Source organism: Pagrus major, chromosome 5, assembly GCF_040436345.1.
Source record: "Pagrus major chromosome 5, Pma_NU_1.0".
NCBI lineage: Eukaryota > Metazoa > Chordata > Actinopteri > Spariformes > Sparidae > Pagrus > Pagrus major.
Genome location: NC_133219.1, coordinates 32,579,627 through 32,599,641, shown reverse-complemented (window position 1 = coordinate 32,599,641; position 20,015 = coordinate 32,579,627). Strand labels below are relative to the sequence as shown.

General features: G+C 39.4%; 1 protein-coding gene across 1 annotated transcript in view; it reads right to left on the bottom strand.

Annotated features, from left to right (window-relative positions):
• Positions 1-20,015, bottom strand: part of oxct1a (3-oxoacid CoA transferase 1a) — a 46,614-nt gene continuing 26,599 nt past the window's right edge. The window contains exons 14-17 of the mRNA XM_073465607.1: positions 11,461-11,550; positions 10,471-10,551; positions 952-1,053; positions 1-840 (exon numbers count right to left, since the gene is read on the bottom strand). Of these exons, the coding sequence (XP_073321708.1) occupies positions 805-840; positions 952-1,053; positions 10,471-10,551; positions 11,461-11,550 (309 nt within the window). The 3' untranslated portion in view covers positions 1-804. The remainder of the gene's footprint in view (positions 841-951; positions 1,054-10,470; positions 10,552-11,460; positions 11,551-20,015) is intronic.

Below are 20,015 nucleotides of genomic sequence, written 5' to 3'. Positions count from 1 at the left end.
TTTCACTCAGCACACAAGGTTGAATTTTATTTTACATACAAAGGTAAGGGGACAGCAAAGGTCTAAGTAGAAAATGTTAAGGCGTTGTGTTTTCCTGCTGAAATGTACGCACAACAAAACCGACAGATTTATGAGGCCGAGTGAAAAAAGAAGACTTCGAACAGTTCGCCACTGCGGCAGAGGTGATTATTACAAACATGTTATAACAGTCAGCACCTTATATTTTACATCTCCCTCATTTTTCCAAACAGAAAAAAAAATTGAACACAGGTGTATAATCAAAGGACAGTTCTTACATGATGTAGCAAAAGTTTAAACTACTTCATACATATTTCTTTCTGTGCTGAATGAAGAATCACAGCAAACATTTTTCTTCTAAATTCATTACATTTCAGCTCTACAGTTGGTATCCTGTTACAGTAATGTATTGATCAATTGTAAATATGATTCACATTATTGTATCTTCATTGTTCATGGTAGTAATACAGTTGCATTGCTTTGTTCGAGAACATACAAAGAATATTCCAAGTTTTAGTATCAGTTTCTGATGGATTATTTGGTAATAGCTGTACAAATATTAGTAAAAATGAATAACTTAATAGAGAACCAAGAAAAGAATGTTTGGCTCTGTGAATTCCATTCAATTAACATTAGGGAGGAATAAATCCTTCTGATATTTGCGCGCTGACTACCAGGGAACTAAACCAAGCATTTGTCTTTTATGATCTTATCTGACCCTTCACAGGCAGCCGAATGTTTGCCACACGACAACAACAGCTTTTCCCAGATACATCGCAAGCTCCTCTAGATTTGCTGCATGGCCCTCAGGTTGGGAGACACCTTGAAGACATCAAACAGATTAAGATTAGGAAAACAGATGTCACGTGGTTATGATACTTGAATTTGGAAAATGAAATATAATGCCAGTAGTCAAACTTTTGCATTACTTACTGCAAAATCTGTGCCAGTGCATGCCTTGATATCCTCGGGAGTGAGCCCCTCCCACACTTCTATGAGAGTCAGGCCTGTTGTCTTATCTACATCAAACACAGCCTGACGAAAAGAAACAGGGCAGGAAGAGGGGGAGGGAAAGAAAATAAAGGATAAGATGTTAAGAGAGAGATAGCTAGGGGTTGGTGACAAGACAAAATTAAGATTTCTTTAATAATACTATGATTCATGGTCACAGATTAGGTTGTGGGAGAACTACAAGAGATGAAAGCCTGACCAATAGAAATTTTTAAAAAAGTTTTCACATCTGTGCCACAGGCGAGGGCCAGAGTACCACTTCAGTGTCATTCAAAAATGACAAAATAGCTGCAATTACTGTATACTGGTGACAGATCCATGAGAGTGGGTCCTCAACTCTCTGGACCACTACACAGAAGTGAGCAATTACGCTTTAATTGGTGAACTACTTATAGCTGTTGAAACATCAAAGAAAATTAATTTCAATCATGTAAATCATGGAGTTGAAAAGTAAAACGTCGGGTAGCTGACAGTCACCTATCATTTATCCTGATGTGGTTGAAAATGGCAATGCGAGTCTCTGGTTTTTCTATTTACCTATGATCATACTTCATTTACACTTCAATAACATTATAAAGAAACAGGGGTATGTGCATATGCATTGTGAGGAGTTGTTTGCAATCTACACACGTTCTCGAGCAAACTTTGATAAATCTGTTTCCAGGCTTGGTTTATGCACCAACCAGAGTGTGCATGTCTCATAATTGAAGCTCACAGAGATTTCAGCATCTCTAAAAGTAATGAAATGTTGTGTATGGCCAAAGGCATTGGTCTTGGAGGAGAGAGAAGGTAAGGATGGGAGAAATAAGGGTAGGTATTATTGTGGATCACGATAAAAACATTCAGGATAATTTTATTGTCATGAATTAGGATGATTGTGAATATCCTCACATAAAAGACTTTAAAAAGCTGGCTAGCTTGCTAGCGTACAGTCCTATAAAGGTTTCCAGAATGTTTTGAATTGCCACAAAAGGTAGCCACAAAGGTAGAGCCTACCATGGCTGAAAGCACAGCTTTTTCATGGTATTGCACATCAAAAAGTGGAAATGTAATCAACACCTCCAGTTTGCACTCCAATCATCATTAGCACAACATTTTCAGAGTTTTAAACATATATTGATGATTATCGGGATAATATCGTGAATTGCAATTATTTAGTCCAGGATAACGTTGTCCAATGCCTTCAAGAAGGTGACAGCATTTTCTAAACTATCGTGAAGATTCCTGTCATTCACACTAAGGGGCAAAGTACCAAAGAAAAGTAATGCTCCGTTTTCTGAAAAGAGCAACAAAAGAAAATCAATTTGACACAATGTTGCACCTTCAGGAAACAGAACTGTTATTACCTCTTTAAGCCTTCTTTTATGAGCTTAAATAACTATCTTTATTCTTTGAGCCATTTCTGTGTTTACAGCATGAGTGATATATGTTGTTCTCTCAAATAGGCTCGCCATGAATGTCGACGTTACCGGTGTTCCACAGTGTTCCACAGTGTTCAGGGACAGACTAATTGCATTACTCTCCCACCGCCCCTACAATTGTTTTGCTTTATTTTTTAAAATCAATACTTAGTTGGACGACAGACGCTATAGTTATAAACTGAAAGGGTCTGCTGCAGATATCAGCAGCAGAGTTGCAGCACAGACTAGCAGGTCGCATTTCATTTATCACGTGACGAGAGGGAGGAGGGTTTTGGTGCGTTCCATTCACCTTGGAAGTTGGAGCTGGGAATGATGTCGAAAACCAGTTCTAGCCAGGTTAGAGACTGTTAGCTATTGTTAAGAATACCAGTTGATTAACAATGCATTACACGGTATTTCATCATACAAACACTGAGGCAACATGTCCACAGATAGTGGACAGAACTGTGTGCCATCTCAGATTTTGAGGTTGGGGTTAGAGAAGTGTGTCCAACTTTCCGAGTTGGAGATATGCCTTCAAGGGGTGTTACAGATGAAAGTGCCGACCAGGAACTTGGAAAAGCAAAAGCACCTATTTGGCAATATTTTGGATTCAAACCTAATACCAATAGGGAACATTATAACATGGATGGGAAAAGGAGTTGGTCACCTCGCTTACGCTTTACGTTGGTGGCTCAGTCCGAGCCAGTGACGGTATTTGACGACTTGGGAATGAGACTCAGCGATCAACTACCTTTCTCCAGAATTACTGAATAGACATGCCAAAAAAAAAAAAAAAAAAAGCTGTGCAGCATTCAAAAGTTGATTTAGAATTCGAATGGACCCTTTGTCATCTTCTCATTATGTGCTGTATAGATCTGAGGAACATACGACTCCAACACAACTAGTTAGGTAGGTGGTGTACATATAACACAGCTTATACAATAACCCTTTAAAACTGAATATGGAGCAATATTGTATATCTATTTATGCACACAATGGAAAAAAAAGACAGGCAAGGCACACAGAGCTGAGCTGGCTCCTGTTGCTTTCTCAGCAGGGACTGACAGTAAGCTGTAGTCACATCCAGGCAAAGCCCGTCAGGACTCTCAGCTCATTATGACCGCACACACAGTGACAGGGCAGGAGGCAGATATCTCACTCCAATATAGCAAGACAGATGGAATGTCACAGGGAACAGGGGTCTTCGGATAACACAGCCCCCGACACGCATCTCTAATCGTGACACATGTCACAAGTGATGAAGGAAAATTAAAGACTCGTCCAAAATGCACCCAAGGCGGTCGATAGGGGTGCGACACTGGTGTGAGGATATAGCAGGTGCTATGTAATATCAACGTGAGCTCACAGTTTGACATGCTCTTCTTTAAAATACACAAGACCGTGACATGAAATTGCCTGGGTAAGTAAACATTAAAAGCAATCAACTATTGACTGTCCTAGTTTCCAATATCACACCTACGACTGAAAAACAAACTGTGCCTCTACTTGCAAAGCAGCCTTTTTGTTGTGAAACTGTTGAGTCACCTTTCTTCACAGTCTTCAAAGTCACCACCATCATTAACCAGATTGATGCAAGCTAGTCATTAAGAAGCTGCTAGTCTGCCACATGTGTTGTCTGGCGAGAAGTGGGCTGAATGTCAGGCAAAAACAAAAAGCCACCACCACTCTGCCCACTTGATGCTTTCCACAAATGTCAATATAATGGAGTCAAAATTTACATTTTACCCTCAAACAAATAAGATTTAAAATTTGAGTATTCGGTAAATTACAGCAAGGAGCAGATTTTGAGATGTGTTCGGACAAAAACCTCACAGTAAGACCATAAAAGAATTTCAATTTGCTGGAATAATAACCGCTCCGATTATGAAAAACGCTACAGGTAACACTTTTCCGAGCCCATTATGATAATTGAATAATTCAGGAGTCATTCTGCTTCATTTGCGAATGAATAGGCGATTATTTTTTGCTTAAATAATTCCCAAGAGAAGGGAAAATAGTGAAGTACTTAACATGTGCACCTTTGTCATGGCAGTAACTCAAGCACCAAGGGCCATGGAAGTGATGTGCTTTACTCCCTGCACATATGATGAACCAAGAAATATCACAATCCATCATCTCAGTGACAATGCTCCAAGCGAGCAAGCTCGTAAACAAGGGAACTGTGGTTAGTAGAGAAGAAATGGCAACGTAGTGTATGAAGCGGTCCAAACGTACAGAGAAACAGCACAGACACTGCCTGAGGCAACAGGTTTCCTCCCACCCTGCATGGGTCTCAAATCACAGCAACATTATTTAGGACAATGCTTGAATCACCATCCCTCCTGGCCATCGCGAGCCAAGGAGGATGCTGTGCTTGTGAGAATATATTGTGTATGTCAGCATCTATGCATGTGCCTGTGTGGAGGGACAATAACATGTTTTTTGTTTGTTTGTTTTGGCAGGTCTGGAAGCCAAAATGAGAGTTGCTGCTCTAATTTTGTAAACAAATTGGAGCAGAAATTTTAATCATGTAAAAAAAAAAAAAAACTGGAGAATAAATTGTGGATAAACAATAACAGGCTTATTAAAGGCCCCGTTTGGTTTATAGTCCATAATTTTTTACTGCTGGGTGTTTCCTCTGGTGATCACCACAATCTTTTCTCACAACCCACAAGTGATTGTAATCACGGTGTTGTTGGCTAATAAAGAACAAAAATCTCCAATGATACGCCGCTGGGTGGTTCATCTAACCATGAGACGCTGCGTAAAAAGGTTAAGCCAGCCATTAAGCCCAAATTGGTTTGTTGTCCAGTGTGGAAACATTGGCTGAAAGACTGCACGACACTTTTCCCGGTCTTAAGCCGTAGTATTAACTGGTGACCACATTCAGTTTCTATCTACCACTCCATCCTGTATGATATGTGATACAATTGTCCTGGTAGTATTTCTTCAGGGAGCCTTGCATACTTCTTAATGGTTGCTTTTATTGTTACACGTTTCCTGACAATAACAGGTTATTGTTTCTTTATCATTGTCGTAGAGAAACACAGTAGCAGAGCACACGGTTCTCCTTTCAGATTTATCACCGACTAAATTATACCACAAGGACTCCGAAATCTGTCACAGGCAAGTTGAATCACACTGGCAATATGAGGGGAAATCATTTCTACTCAGTAAACTGTCTCATTGTGTGTCTTCTGTGTCTCTGTGTTGTTAGGTTTAAAGGCAATTTTAAAGGTCTATGCTTTTTCCATGTTTCACATTGCTTTTGGAAAATCAACTGGAAAAAAGGTATTACAGTATTTATATTATAAACACTACATGAACTACAATTAAACAGCTGAGAAACAAGTACAGCATAGTAAAATCTTCCAAGTCTGTTTGGGTGTTGATCCTCAAATATGGGGATCTGGGACTCAGGGGCAAAGAAAACTTGTTATTATTCAACAGTAAGGTTCAACACACTTGGATGATTGCTGACAAATCAGTATGCTTTTATCTTCCTTGTTGGAGATTTTATCTCTTTTGGCTCGTGTTTGATCAGCTACCTGTCCTTAAGAAGGATATCTATTGTCATCTGTGTTGGTGTTTTTTTAGTTTGGGCCTGTTTATTTTGACTGATGTGCAATTATATGGAGCCGTTGTATTTTGTTTGGGCTTTGAAACCAATATTATGCCTCATGTAAATAGAACTAGTGAAGATGCTGTGAAAATGAAAAAGAAACTCTTCTAACTCGTCACTTAGGTTCCTCAAAGGAAGTTAATGGTGTCTGATGGTTCGCAGTAATAGCAATATATGAGGAGATCCCCTGGGGGTAAATCGCAGTGTGCACATTGTTTATCGACCCACCTTCCAATGAATTCATACTTAACAAATACATTCCATGCACTTCTGGCATTGTCTCAAAGGTTTTTTTTAGGTGTCTTGGCTGCACTTCTATTGGGTGCACTTGTCTGGCAGGGCAATCTTTACTCATACAATATTAAAAAGGGAAGAAAGGAGGGCTGAGGAAAATACAGATCAGGTATTTGAGATGAGCAAAATCTGACTCAACAAAAACAGTACACTGTTATTTCATGGAATTATTTCATTATATTTTACAGATTTCCCCATAAAATTACAGAAATAGACTGTGAAATTACTAATGTAAAGTAACATGAAAAATCTGTAACTGAGTAACCCTAACCCATCAAAATTGGATTTGTAATTATTTTATATCTTATTTTACTGTAATCCGTTTTATTAAATTAGATGATTAGATTTGTGATAATTCAATTGACAATGTTCCTGTCTCACACAGTATGATATGGATTCATGTTCCTTCATCATTTTCTCACAGCAAGTTTGCTAATGTGGGAATGAATGAACAGACAGTTATGGCAAACATCTTGCTTGGTCTTCGATCCGTTTTCTCCCCGATTCATATTTTGTCTTTCTATAGCGTGAATATGCAAAATGAGTACGTTGACATAGCTTTTTCACATCTGTTACAACTTAATTGACGGTCTTGCAAGCTACCAGCTAACCAAGCTAACAGTAATTCCTGAGTTGCTGCACTGATACTCCCAATGAAATCACTATATTGTACTGGTATGACAAGGGAATAAGAAAAACATGTCAACATGACAACGACTTTATTGAAGCCAGACCTAGGGGTAACACAAAGTTGGCTTCTTCATATTGTTGCCAAGTATAAGTATTTTGGCAATACCTGAGAGGCTGACAAGCTGACAGTCATATGTCAGCATCTTTTGAAAGACTCAGTTTTCCCTGTCCAAACTGAAGAAAGAGGCTGGCATTGTGAAAGGAAGAGCCCTTTAAAATGTCAACATTTAGGGATGGATGTTTCCCGTTGTGTGGATGCAATGTGGAGAGAATTTGTTTTTCTTGTATTTATTCATATTGCAAAGAGACATCAGAAGAAAAAAGTAGATGAAGAGGGATGAAGAGGTCAGAAGATAAGTAAGGACGACGGAAAAAATAGGACGGAAACTGTGTGTTTGTAGAGATGGAGGGAAATGAGAAAGGAGGTCATGAATGAAAGAATGTAAGAATTAAAGTCATTACAAAGAAAGTAAAGAGCCGGGGATGTCATAAGAGAAGAAAGCACTAATGGGTAGAGAGGGAGAAAAAACAGCAGGAGATGAAATGAGGAAGGTGGTAGCAGCGTTAGCAAGGCAGTAGAGAGAGCTTTAACCTTTATAAATATTGACAGAAATCTGCTGGCTGAGAAATGTTGTGCAATCACAACAAAAGCAATCTGAGCAGAAAAGAACAGACGGGAGCAAAAAAAAGAAGAAATAAAAGGCATGGACACACTGTCTGACTTTGCCCCTGACAGGTCATGTTTTCAATGGGCAAGTTCCAAAAGCAGCAACCACCAGAGGCTTACAGGGAATTGACCAAAGAACACGAGAACACAAAAACTGCATAAGCACCCAGCTCTGCTAGACCTCCCTCTGAACATTTTCTTCTTTACCTCCCCCACACTTTTTTTCAATCAGCATTTATACTCCCTCCTTTCTCCATTCCATCTAACTGCCCTCTGCCCTCCATCTTCACTTTTCTTTACCTTTTTCACCCTGGTACTTTTGCTTACTGTCTGCTTTTTTTAAATATCCCCTTTAAAAGACATTTCCATCAATTTTGAACTACTATTCTGACAAGATAAGCTTTACCATATGTTGGTCACTTAAACCCCATTTACAATTGCAGAGTGAAAAAAATGATAAAATACTGCTCCAACACAGCTCAACTCATTCTCAGGCTGTTTTTCCCCCCCTTTCGCCATCTGTGCTACAAAGTATGACAACATATCGTTGTAAATGGGGGCCATATCTGACAGGTTAGCAAATGCTTTCACATTCTTCCATCACTCCATGCAGAATCCAAACTATGAGGAGCTGATGAAATTCAAAAAACAGAGCCAAAAACAGAGCTCTTCACGCACAAATGAAGGCGATGGAGATTTGCCTTCAGGCTAAGCTCCATAAGCTTTCAGGGGGAGATTGAGCAGTAAGATTTCCAAAAGTACACAGTGCTCCAACTTTATAAAAATGTGGAACCAGCACCCATCACCTGCCAGTCAAAGGCCCACAGGCTTTGTCCCAAATTCTCATGTAACACTGAAAAAGTGTGTCAACCAAGACTACGCAATGATACTTTGAATATCAGGGTCTATCTTATATATATCCCCTACCACCTTGGAGCATCTTGAACAGCTAAATGACCTCCTTCATTGAGGACATGTCAATTAAAAATTAAGTTATGGGCAAGAGAGTTTCACCCAGTGAGCTGAGAACAGTGTGGCTCTGCTTTCTTGTGGCTTTCCAACACGGACACATGAGAAATGGAGATCATCATCTTGCCCTCCAAACAATCACACTCTGAAGTTGCGAAGCAGAACATTAATTCAGTGTGACTGTCCACGGACGTTAGTTCTCTGTGTTGTCATCCATACCACTCTGCTAGTAGCAGCATAGATTCTGCTCAGCCGCTCTGCTGGCCTTGCATCACTCTGGATTTGATGTCATTGTCCTCCAACGCCAATGCGAGTGTCACACTTCCATCCAGACTGAGATGCAACTGTAGAAATCGGAATTTGAATCACATTTCAAACAAATCACATGTTTTATGTGGGTTTTTTTTTGCTGTCCAGACTTCCTAAAATCCTAAAAAGCTGGATGCAATCTTGATATGCCAAGACCTAGACCCTGGCAGGCTGAACAAGCCTTGAGTCTCTCTGAGGCCAACTAGAGTCCAAAACTCAGAACACACCTGAATCAAGTCATGCCAATTTTACATCTATGGTCCAAAGTCACAAATCCACACAAAAATCACTGCAATCACAGAGGCTGACGTCCCTCTGACCTCTGAAAACTTGTCTGCTAATTCAAAGGGTCCCCACGGATAACCAAGCCAGAAATAAACTCAACGACTCAGATACTCAAGCATAAGATGAAACACAAAGAGATTTATATATCAAAACAATAGCCCTCCTCCTTCAACTTGATGGCTTCCTTTACTATTGGTTTGACCTTACTCAACATTTGAGTTTACAGGGTCTGTCTGGCTTTTCGCCGAGAGACATAAAGCAAATTGGCCACAACTACGATCACTGCACAAGCGTCAACAACATTACAAGCATAACCCTGAACCAGGAATGGGTGTATCAACAAAAGACATAAAGGGAAACCCAACCCCAACCATGAAATTAAAAAAACCCATAACAAAATCAATAAGCCTCCTTACAGAAATCAGCTGATTGAATTAGTGCTAATTGAATAGAAGTCATTTCCATCTACCCACGTCACCCGGCTGCAACATACCAATCTATCATTTGCAGTGAGAATGGTTTCGTATGTGGGCGTGTGTGAGGGAGATGTAATTGAGAGATACAGATACAATGTGTGTAACTTGTGTTTTCGTTGAGTTCCCTTATTGGTGACACATTCAGGGAACTGATTGGCTGCGATATAACAGGAATGCAAACTCACTGACTGCAAAAGTTATTACATTTTGGTTTCGGTTAATCACTTCTGACTGGAGGGTGAGAAATTGTACTACCTTGCAAGGTGAACTGCCAGCCCTCAATTTAAAACAGAATTTAAAAAACTTAATAAAGAGAGTTTTTCAAATCAATATTTAAGAAACAAAAAAGCTAAAGCTATTTGTAGATGGGGAGAACTGCAGGAAAGGAATACTGACTGGTAATTTTAGCGAAAGGGCGAAGGCTCAGTAACTGTATGTGTTAGATCATTTTGGAATTACCTTTGAAATGGCAGTACCCTTATCATATGCAAAAATATGTCCAAGAAATTGCCTCCATTAAAACAATACTAAATAAACTGCTTGTACAACATTCTCTCGTGTCCCCCAGATTCATGTCTTTTACAGGCCGGGAGTACTGTGCAGCCATAGCTTACTCAGTGGCACCATCGATGTAGCACCTATGACTAATCAGCCTACGTTTATGACTAATGGCTCATCCATCCATTCATGCATGCACCCATCCATCACATGACGAAATGAACGCACCTTCTCTGTGATGATCCGATCCACACACTGCTTCCCTGTCAAAGGCAGGCTGCATATGTCCAATATCTTGTGTTTTCCCCCCTGAAAGAATAGAGTAGCTGGTTAAAATACAGACTTAACTGGAGGCCAGTTCAGTCGGCTGAGCCTGTCAATCATCCCGAACAGTGGGTTAATTCTTTTAGGGATGCAGCTTAAATTTTAATATATCCAGGCATGCAACTGGTTATCTACACTCATCCCATTCACAAAGGAGACACAGCAAATATTTCATGTGGGTGTGCCTCAGTTTATCCGCAAGTCATCTTTAAGAAAAACGCACGTCCAAATGCCTGTGACGCTCCCTGAGAAACACACATCATACATCACACAGCCCTCTAACCCATCAAGAATGAAAACAGGCTTCAGGGCTGTAAATTTATGCTCACCTGCTGCACCATCTGGACTATAGCTGGGCACCAGACAGGCTCCCATTAGCAAAAAACAGCATGCTTCTATGAATACAGAATGCTACGTCGCCCTTGCATCATATCAGTCTGTACTTTCCAAACATAAACCAATTCAGTTGGATTGCCCATTGCTATTGTCAGAAGCCCTGTGGGGTTATTCATCTCTAGCTGCAGCACCAGTCTGACTAATCAGCTCTTCCTGATACACTGAGTTCATTTCCAGACTTGTATTCAAATTAGCCAAAGATGAACGAACAGGAGATGGTTTGTGTGGAAAATCTCATCCGGATGAGCTGACGCTCTGTAGTAAATAGGTATCCGAAGCAATCCATTAACAGAATTATCCTTAATCAGTCATAACACTGACACTCATTATTGCCGTAAGCAGATTCAAGGTATACTCGTGAACACAGGAAAAGAAAATTGTCAATTGAATGCAACCTGGTTCTCTGAGAAAGGGAATGAGTGGTTTGGGGTAATTTGTAAAGGAAATGTTTGTTATAATATAGTTAAAGCACACACACAATCTTACATATATACACACCTTAGCCGAGTGCTCCATGGTGACCACCACCTTGGTTCCAGCGCTAGCCACCAAATCCATGGCTCCTCCCATTCCCTTCACCATCTTACCCTAACAATAGAAGATAAAAATAGATTGAGATTTTAGTTAGAAGAGGTGCTGCCGTCCATGACACAACAGGAACACCTTACATTATAACACAATCCAATCCAAAACTGCCATTAAATACGGCCTTAAAAATTAAAGTTCAATCTACAAGAGATAAAACAGAACCATACAAAATACCAGTAAACGAAAGCATTAAGAAAAGTTGGGAGAAAATGACAGCAATATGTTTTTCTTTTCTATTGTAAAAGTTTACAAAGCTGCTCTGTAGCTCTGTCTCTTCAGTATAAGGGTATCTTCTAATGCTTTGTGCTGGTAAAGACCAATTCCATCCTTGCACTAGTAAGACCCTGAAAAACTTAGAAAAATGTGGTAAGGTTACAGTTGGATCACAACAAAGTTTACACAATGGACCACCATGAGGTCCATCCCAAAATATCAACCCGGGTCCTATTTTAGTATTTCAATCATTACTCCCACTGTATGGGCTACTATAACATTTTACTTCTCAGCTTAATTGATAAGACATAATGGGCGAAGTGCAAAATGGAGCGCACAGGTCATAAACAATTCCAGTTTGACAAACCTTAACCACCTATTTTTAGGTGAGAAGGAAGGTAAACATACCCAGTATCCATTAAAATAATCCAGTGCACTGCAAAACAGCTTTTAATAGGAACCATTTCTGTGGAAAGTAGCTCAAATGAAAACGGTTGGCAGCCTGTTCTGTGGATTAAACAGTGTAGCAGCGAGGTTGTTTCTGGAAAGGCATGGGTCCATATTTTTTTTTTTTAAATGTAATTTTTCTATGTTGTGAGCACCACAAACTAAATTATCACCGCTATGTACTGGTGTGCTGGCAGAAATGTCACAGACAGATATCTGGAAACCTGAGCAAATTAAACTTAAGTTATCTGCACAAATACATAGCAATGGAGGTGAGGGAGAAAATTTGCCTTCAGTAATTGTGTGAACAAAACCTTAAGTGTATGGGCTCTTGTACAATTACAGCAACTGCATTCTGAGTGTATATTTATTGGTCAAAGGTATTGAAGGTTGTACAGGAATTCAGCATTCAGTATCCAGATGAATTTAGTACCATCATAAGAGAAATCGTGCTTTTGCTGTCTACACATGGCTTTCACAGCCGTATATTTAAGGGAAAACGATGGGTGTAAAACTACGTTAACTGCCAGGTCTCAGAACTAACTGCTAAATATTTGTGCTGCCAGCAGAAACAATAACACTATACTAAAGACAGAATTAAATGTGTTAAACATGATCGTAGCCCACAATTTCTTTTATACATCATAATCCCTACAATTCACGGATATCCAGGCACCACTGTCTCTTATTTAGGCAGAACAACAAAATGATAATAGCAAAGAAATGAGAAGAGCAGAGAGCAAGCAGCAAAGCATCTGCACCTAGGCAAACTTCAAACAGGAGGCACCCCTTTAGTGTTCATTTCTCCTTATATTAATGAGTTTCTTGGATTATATGGTTAACCTTTGGCCTAAATTTTCCCATGTAGATACACAGTGCACTAGCTCAGTAAGCAAATAAAATGAAAGTTTTCATCGAATTTTTTAAAGAAAATCACAGTGGGTTTTATTTCAATCTGGCAAAAAATAAATATTATTAAAAAATCAAAAGAATTATATAATAATATATATTATATAATAATTATATATATTATAAGAAATCTGAAAGATCATCACAACAGCAGAACTGCCAGCTGGGTGAAATATTGGCTTCTAGTCCCTCATTGTTCCCAATGAAGACGGTTTTCAAATAAGGAAGCCTGACATGCAGATATGGCCACAGGGTGACGGCTGAGTAACCGAATTAAAATCCCATTTGCTCATCAATCATGTGAAGAGCCTGCTTTGCTCTCTGCTCGATAACCAGAGGATATATATGCCAAGTGTGGTGCATCATAAGGATACTGTTTGCCTCCGGGGAGGCCAGCTGGGTGGAGAAGATATCAACAGGGAGCGGAAGGAGGGCTTGGAGGGGGTGGAGTGGGGTAGAGGAAGTGGAGAAAAGCACAGACTGGCACTGGGAGAGGCTGCGTTTAATTTCATATACTTAAAAAAAACAATTGAAAGAGGCCTACTAGAACAGCTCACAAAACATCCTTGAATTAAGCCACAACAATGTATGCTGCAAAATAGTCAATAAATAATATTCATTTTGACATAAAGCCTTCAAACAAGTCTCTCCTCCTTTGTCTCTTTCCATTTCATTCAGCACACACTGACTCCTAAGATGATACTATGAAAGGAAACTGTCCTTTTTTATATGATCAATGTTAATGCACTTTCTGACAGTCAAAGGGATAGGTGGTGTGTGCAGAGGCCCTAGGGGGATAACACTGTCTGATCTGATAGTAGCAAGTCTGGATTTACAGCTGTGTGAGCCAGACACCTGCTTATATACTCCACACAGAAAGGCTGCTGTTAATCAAAGAGGGCATCATTTTTTTTTTATTTAACATCCGTGTTAAATTTCTAGTCTGGTTATGATCAATGAAAGAGTCAAATTACAAAATGTTTCACTGTGGGGCAATGAAACTTCTATGGGAACCTCCCTTTACTACAAAAATAAATTGGTTGTATGTTTCTGGCAACTGAAAATACAGGCATCGTGTGACTGAAATTGTAATAGGCCATTCATTTTTTTAATGAATGCTTCCTAGGAAATGAAATGATGTGGCTACAGTGCCTGTGTTGCATCTCAGTGACAGCAGCCAAGCATAGAGGAACAACAATCCAGCTTGTGTGTGTGCGCGTTTGTGCATGGGCCAGATGTCTCACTAATGGTTATGACCTTGTTATATAGAAAACACTATTGCAAATTACATTGCTGTGGAGCCTTATAGACAGGTATGGGCTCTGTTGCTCACTGAGTACTGTTGTGACCTAAATTGTTGGAAGGATTGGCATTTGCTGCCTCTGATTTAAAGCTCTGCATCTAAACCTCCTTTGATCTAAGCTGCTCGATGCAGGAAAACTCACACTTATCATGTGTGGCTAAGAGCAAATCTATTAAATGGTACAATGGCATAAGCTAATAACCATTCCATCCGACAAACTAAAGTGATTTTATTTAACCCAATCAAGCCTTACCTTTTGGTTGTCTGTTACGACTTGTTTTGTCTGACTCGGTTTGGTTGCAAGGCTTCTGTAAACCTAGTCACTTGCAACAGGCAGCAAAAGATTGAATCTTCTCTTTTCCAGATTAAAAAGAATATTATTTTGCTAAATGGATAGTTTCATGGATTTCATAGTATCTGGCTTTAGGCCAGCAGAACCCACAGGAAGACACTTAAAACAGAAAAACTATATTGTCAGAACAATATCCGTGGAGAGAAATATCCTCCGCCAAAGTCGCCAACAAGAGCGTGAGTAATTTAGTCATTTAATTAACACAGCTTTGATGATATTAACTTTGCTGGTCTGATTGAAGCCCCACAGGTTTTTAATTTCCTTGCCACTCTGACTGTGTCCATTTGCCTGCTATAATCTCAGCACCATGGGGGCAACAGGACACCTGACAATGTGTATCTAGACACATTTCATTAGCAAAAACACATACAAACATGAAATTAAGCTGTAAGGCGTCTCTCTCTGTGCAGAGACAACTGTTATTCAACTGCTGAACACAATGGGACACATACTGTTTAACTGTTGTTTTGTTATATAATGTATTACAAAACACCTAACTCTATTTAACTGCAGAAATGACAGTAAGTATGATAATTTAAAGAAACATTTATGTTAATTTTGTAGTTATTTATTTCGCTGCTTCACATTAGAGCCAGTACTGAGACAAATCTCCTTGCTCTAGTTTCCACAGATAGCCCCTTAATTCCAAGAAAATGCCATTTTACTTGTTTTTTAACTGGCATATTGAACTCTCTTTCGAAATTAATCCTTGCCAGCGGCAGCTATACAGTAGCCTACCCATATGCTAATTGAATAGACATGAGAGAAGATGTAAGCGATGGCACATCCGTTCATATAATGGCTTTTAAAGCGAGAGATAATATGGAGGACTGTGGGTGGCAGCATCAGCAGTGCAGAACCCAGATAACACAAAACTTCTTACGTTAAAGCTCTGCTAGGATGACACTTATCAGAACATGCAAGAGCAGAGACACAGTCGGTCTCACTTGAACAACATGGTTTTTCTCGGCGCGCCACAAATGGCACATATCTACAGCTATTATATAAGGCTTTTGAAGCATTTTAGGAGTAAGAATGCATAGCAGTGAATCTACACATACAATCCTGTTAGCCTTTCTGTCCAGGAAAACAGAGTTGACCATCCATTATTGGTTAAAGGATTGATTCAGTAGCCAGTTGTTAATATGATGCACAGTGGGATCGGTCTTCCAAAATATGCTACTGATGCACTATTGCATTAGGAAAAAATCATGGGAAGCATCCTTTAACCTGCACTGTATTTCTTTTACTAAGCATAGGGGGTTGCTTGCAATTTTTTTGTGTGTGTTGCCATGACGACAGAATACGATTTCCTCACTTGTTGTGCAAGTGTTCACTTTCCAGTCAGTGGCACAAACACCACTGAAAATGACCCCCTTTACAATCCAAGAGTTCCCACTTACCAACTGGCTTCCTTTCTCTCCCCCACAAATTCACTGACAATCTCCGCTGTCTGATACAAATGGCTCTCTATTTAATAACATAGCGACGGACCGCCACAAGCCTTCGTTACCCAGACAACTAATGGCAAGAATCAACAGGGAGAGATGGGATTGACAAGAGGACAATGGACATGAGTTCAAAGTAACTGAAAGACTGTTTACCGTGTATAATTGGGGAATAAAGTGTAATCCATCACTAGAAATTACAATAAACCCTTTCTCTCCCAACAATGACCAAATATCTTGATATTAATTTGAACTTGAAATATTTCTGTAATTGATTCCGACGCTTCAGATTGTTGCAACTGGGCGAGCCCAAGTGTAAACCCACCGTGACAACATCAACCGTTGTTTGTTCGAATACCATTTTAAAGCCATGAGTTTGACATCATGAGAATATGGCATTTTTAAAAGAGAGGGTGGAGCTGGGGAGAATATCCTGATTAGATTTGACTAAGACCAAGGATATGCTGTGTTAGCAGCTTGTCAATCACAAGGTTGCCACATCCTAAAGCATTCCCTGCTTTATCATCTATTTTACTTTAGGCCATAATTTACCAAATGAACATAATGCAATATTAAGGAAGACTTGATACTAACGCTTGAGACAATAAACTAATTTGTTAACTGTTTACTGAGGTAATAAATCAAGTGAGGAGTATGGTGATTTTCTCAGAAGCTTAGTACAATCTGAATTATTTTTGAAAACAGGGGAGTCGCTCCCTCCCTGCTGGCCAATAGAAAGAATGCAGGTTTAAGGCACTTGCTTGTTGACTTGTTGACTAGATCGTAGTTTCTTTTAAACAAAGTGTTAATGTCGGAAACATCAGGTGACCCGGGGTGCCTGGAATGATCAGTAGAGCTTCACCTCAGTCACATACACGGGAGAACAGAAGTTTAATATTTTTAAAAAAAGAGACACTGAGAGGTATGCATTGCTACAACCACCTAACAGGGCATCTTTAACTGATGATAACCTGGCAACCATGTACAGGTAAATCTGTTTATGATACAGAAGGGAAACGAGTAAATTTCTGAGAAAAAAAACCCTACGCCCTTAAGCAGCTCCTTCATTAAAGCTGCCATTAGGCCTTATCATGAACACTTGAGCTAGTAACTGCATTTTAATAGTCAGTAGCTCGAGCTATTGCAGCACTTAAGCTGCAGTTATAGCAAGCCTCCAGGGGTGTGGGATATATGGCTGATGTAGCGCTTGTTTTTCTGAAGACGATCAAACTGAATTCTGTTTATATATACACACACATCATGGAATTTGTGTTGACATGATACATTTCTGTTATTTTAGTCAAATTAAATATGATCAGTGTTCTTTAATTGACAATAGCTGTTTATCTGGTAATGCCTCTCAGGTTTGAAGGTAAAAAATTAAACTAAAATTAAAAAATAAAACAATAGCACTGCTCAGGAAGCAAAATTCAAGTCAATAAAAGTCTAGCTCTATGGCTCTGCTTTTACAAAATGTGTGTAGCTTGCTGTGAGAACATCAGTGTCTGCATCTCCTGTGAACTGCTGGGTGCAAAACCCCTCACGATTAGGGCAGCGTGACAAAGCTCCAACAGCCAAATGATAAAATAGCACACTAAATCCAAAATGCCACCCTTTATTCTATTATCCCTGTCTCTCCACCTATTGTTTTTCCAGATGTTTCAGCCTGAGTGGAGATGTAAAAGCATTTCAAAGCCCTCAACTGGAAAATGTTCATCTGCATTTTGCATATTAAAAGCGCTCAAAATCAACATAATCACGCTGAGAGTACTGCATCCCCAACTCCTACGTACACCATTTCCAATTTCACGCTATGTACCCATCTTTAGATAGTGAATAATTTTCATTATCACAGAAGGTGGGAAATGTAATTCTCTTCATATATCCTTTCAAAAGAGGGGACAATGAAGATTGAAGCGTAGGTGAGGATGGAGGTGTGTGCGCCTGTGTTGCTGCATCATTTTTTCCTGCTCACCCTGTCCAATTTGAGACTGGGCAGACAAGATAAACTCCCAGCTTCTAAATAACAGCTCCACTAAAGGCCTTCAATATCTGCAGAACGTACTTAATCAAGCAACGGTTAATTGGCAATTACCATGGACAAACAAGTACAACGTACTTGGTAAAGAGAAAATAAATTGTGTTGCAAAAGATGCCCAGATCACCATCAATGACGGTATTATTTGTACAGTGCATGCTTACATGATTTATATATATTATGTTTAAATATTAACTTTTTATTCTGGTCTCTAGGTGTAAATATCTTTGCACTGTGTGTCTGAATCCACTCGGCTGCTTCAGGAGACACATCTATGAAATACACTGGCTGAAACAACCTTGCATGTACACTTCAGTCAAGCAGAAAACAGCTATGTACCACGGGGCATTCTGGTTGAGCTCTCCCACAGGCTGAACAGGCTTTTAATAGGTTCTTGACCTTAGTAATCACTGAGGAGAACCACGGCCACTGTGATCTTAAGACCAATTGACCTGATGAGACATCTCGCAATAATGTTTTCCACCCATTATACTGTGGCACTTGCATACACATTCCTCCCCACACACCACGACCTCCTGACAAGTATTTCCCTGTGCTCTTGAATAACAACAACCAAGGCCGCACTTCTCTTAATCTGATTCAACCAGGATATCTCCTTTTTTGAGAAATGTTTTCGAAGACCATTCCTAAAATGATCATAGGATTACAATGAAGTCTGAACTGACTACAGATAAATAATATACCTCAAGAGACCTTGAAGATCTTTTCAACTTAAAATTTCAACAAGGGAATATGAGGAACCTTGACTGATTTTTTATGTCCCCTAGTCCTAGCATTTAAGCGGTGCTTTTGAGGAGATATAATGGTATAATGATTGAGATAGATCATTGCCTATACATATCACAATGTTCTCTTAAAATGTGCAATATGTAAGAACTGGGCACCTGTTCAATTCATACTCCAAACAAATAGGGAGCAGCATATCTCCAGAGTTACCACTAACTGTTGCTATCTGTAACTGTCGTTACTTAGTCAGCTTTGTTAGCCATGTAGATAGTGGTCCAATTAGCTGACTGGAGTATATCCGCACTGTGAGCTCATATGGCTAACACAGGAGCCCTGGACTGGGGCTAGCTGGTTAGCATGCTAGCTTCAGTAGATGTCTCAGCGACACAATACATTGACATCTTTGGGATTTCTTCAGATGCTGTGGTTTTTAATGTTTTAAAGTCAGTTTGTTAAATATCGCACCTTTAAGGCCATCGCCCAGAGTAGAGCTAAAAAACAGAGTCAATTAACAGGAAATGTATTTTTCAGGCAGAAATGTGAAACATGATTTGCTAATGTACTTTGTATGTACTTTGTATTATGTTAGCAAACTGAATGCCTGAGGGTTCTGAACTGTTGGTGGGCCAAAAACAATTTGAAGATGTTACTTTTGACTTTTGAAAAGATTTTTAACTATTTCATGACAAAATGATTCATGGAGAAAATATTTTAACGAGGATGAAGATCACTGTTACTTACAGCACTAATTCAAAGTTTCCTTTGATATTTTTCTCGGTTGATTCCAAAGCCTCATGTCAACTGCATTACCGACTGACATTCAAATAAATATTGAAATTATTTCACTGACATTCAATCAGAGGAAATATCAAGTATTACAGGGTGGGAAATTAGCAACAGCCACCAGTCAAATGCTTGTAAAATATCACATCGGGACTTCGGGCACAAAATAATGATTTACTAATGAGTGGCTGGTGAATTTGAATTTTATCTTTCAGTGGCTGGTAG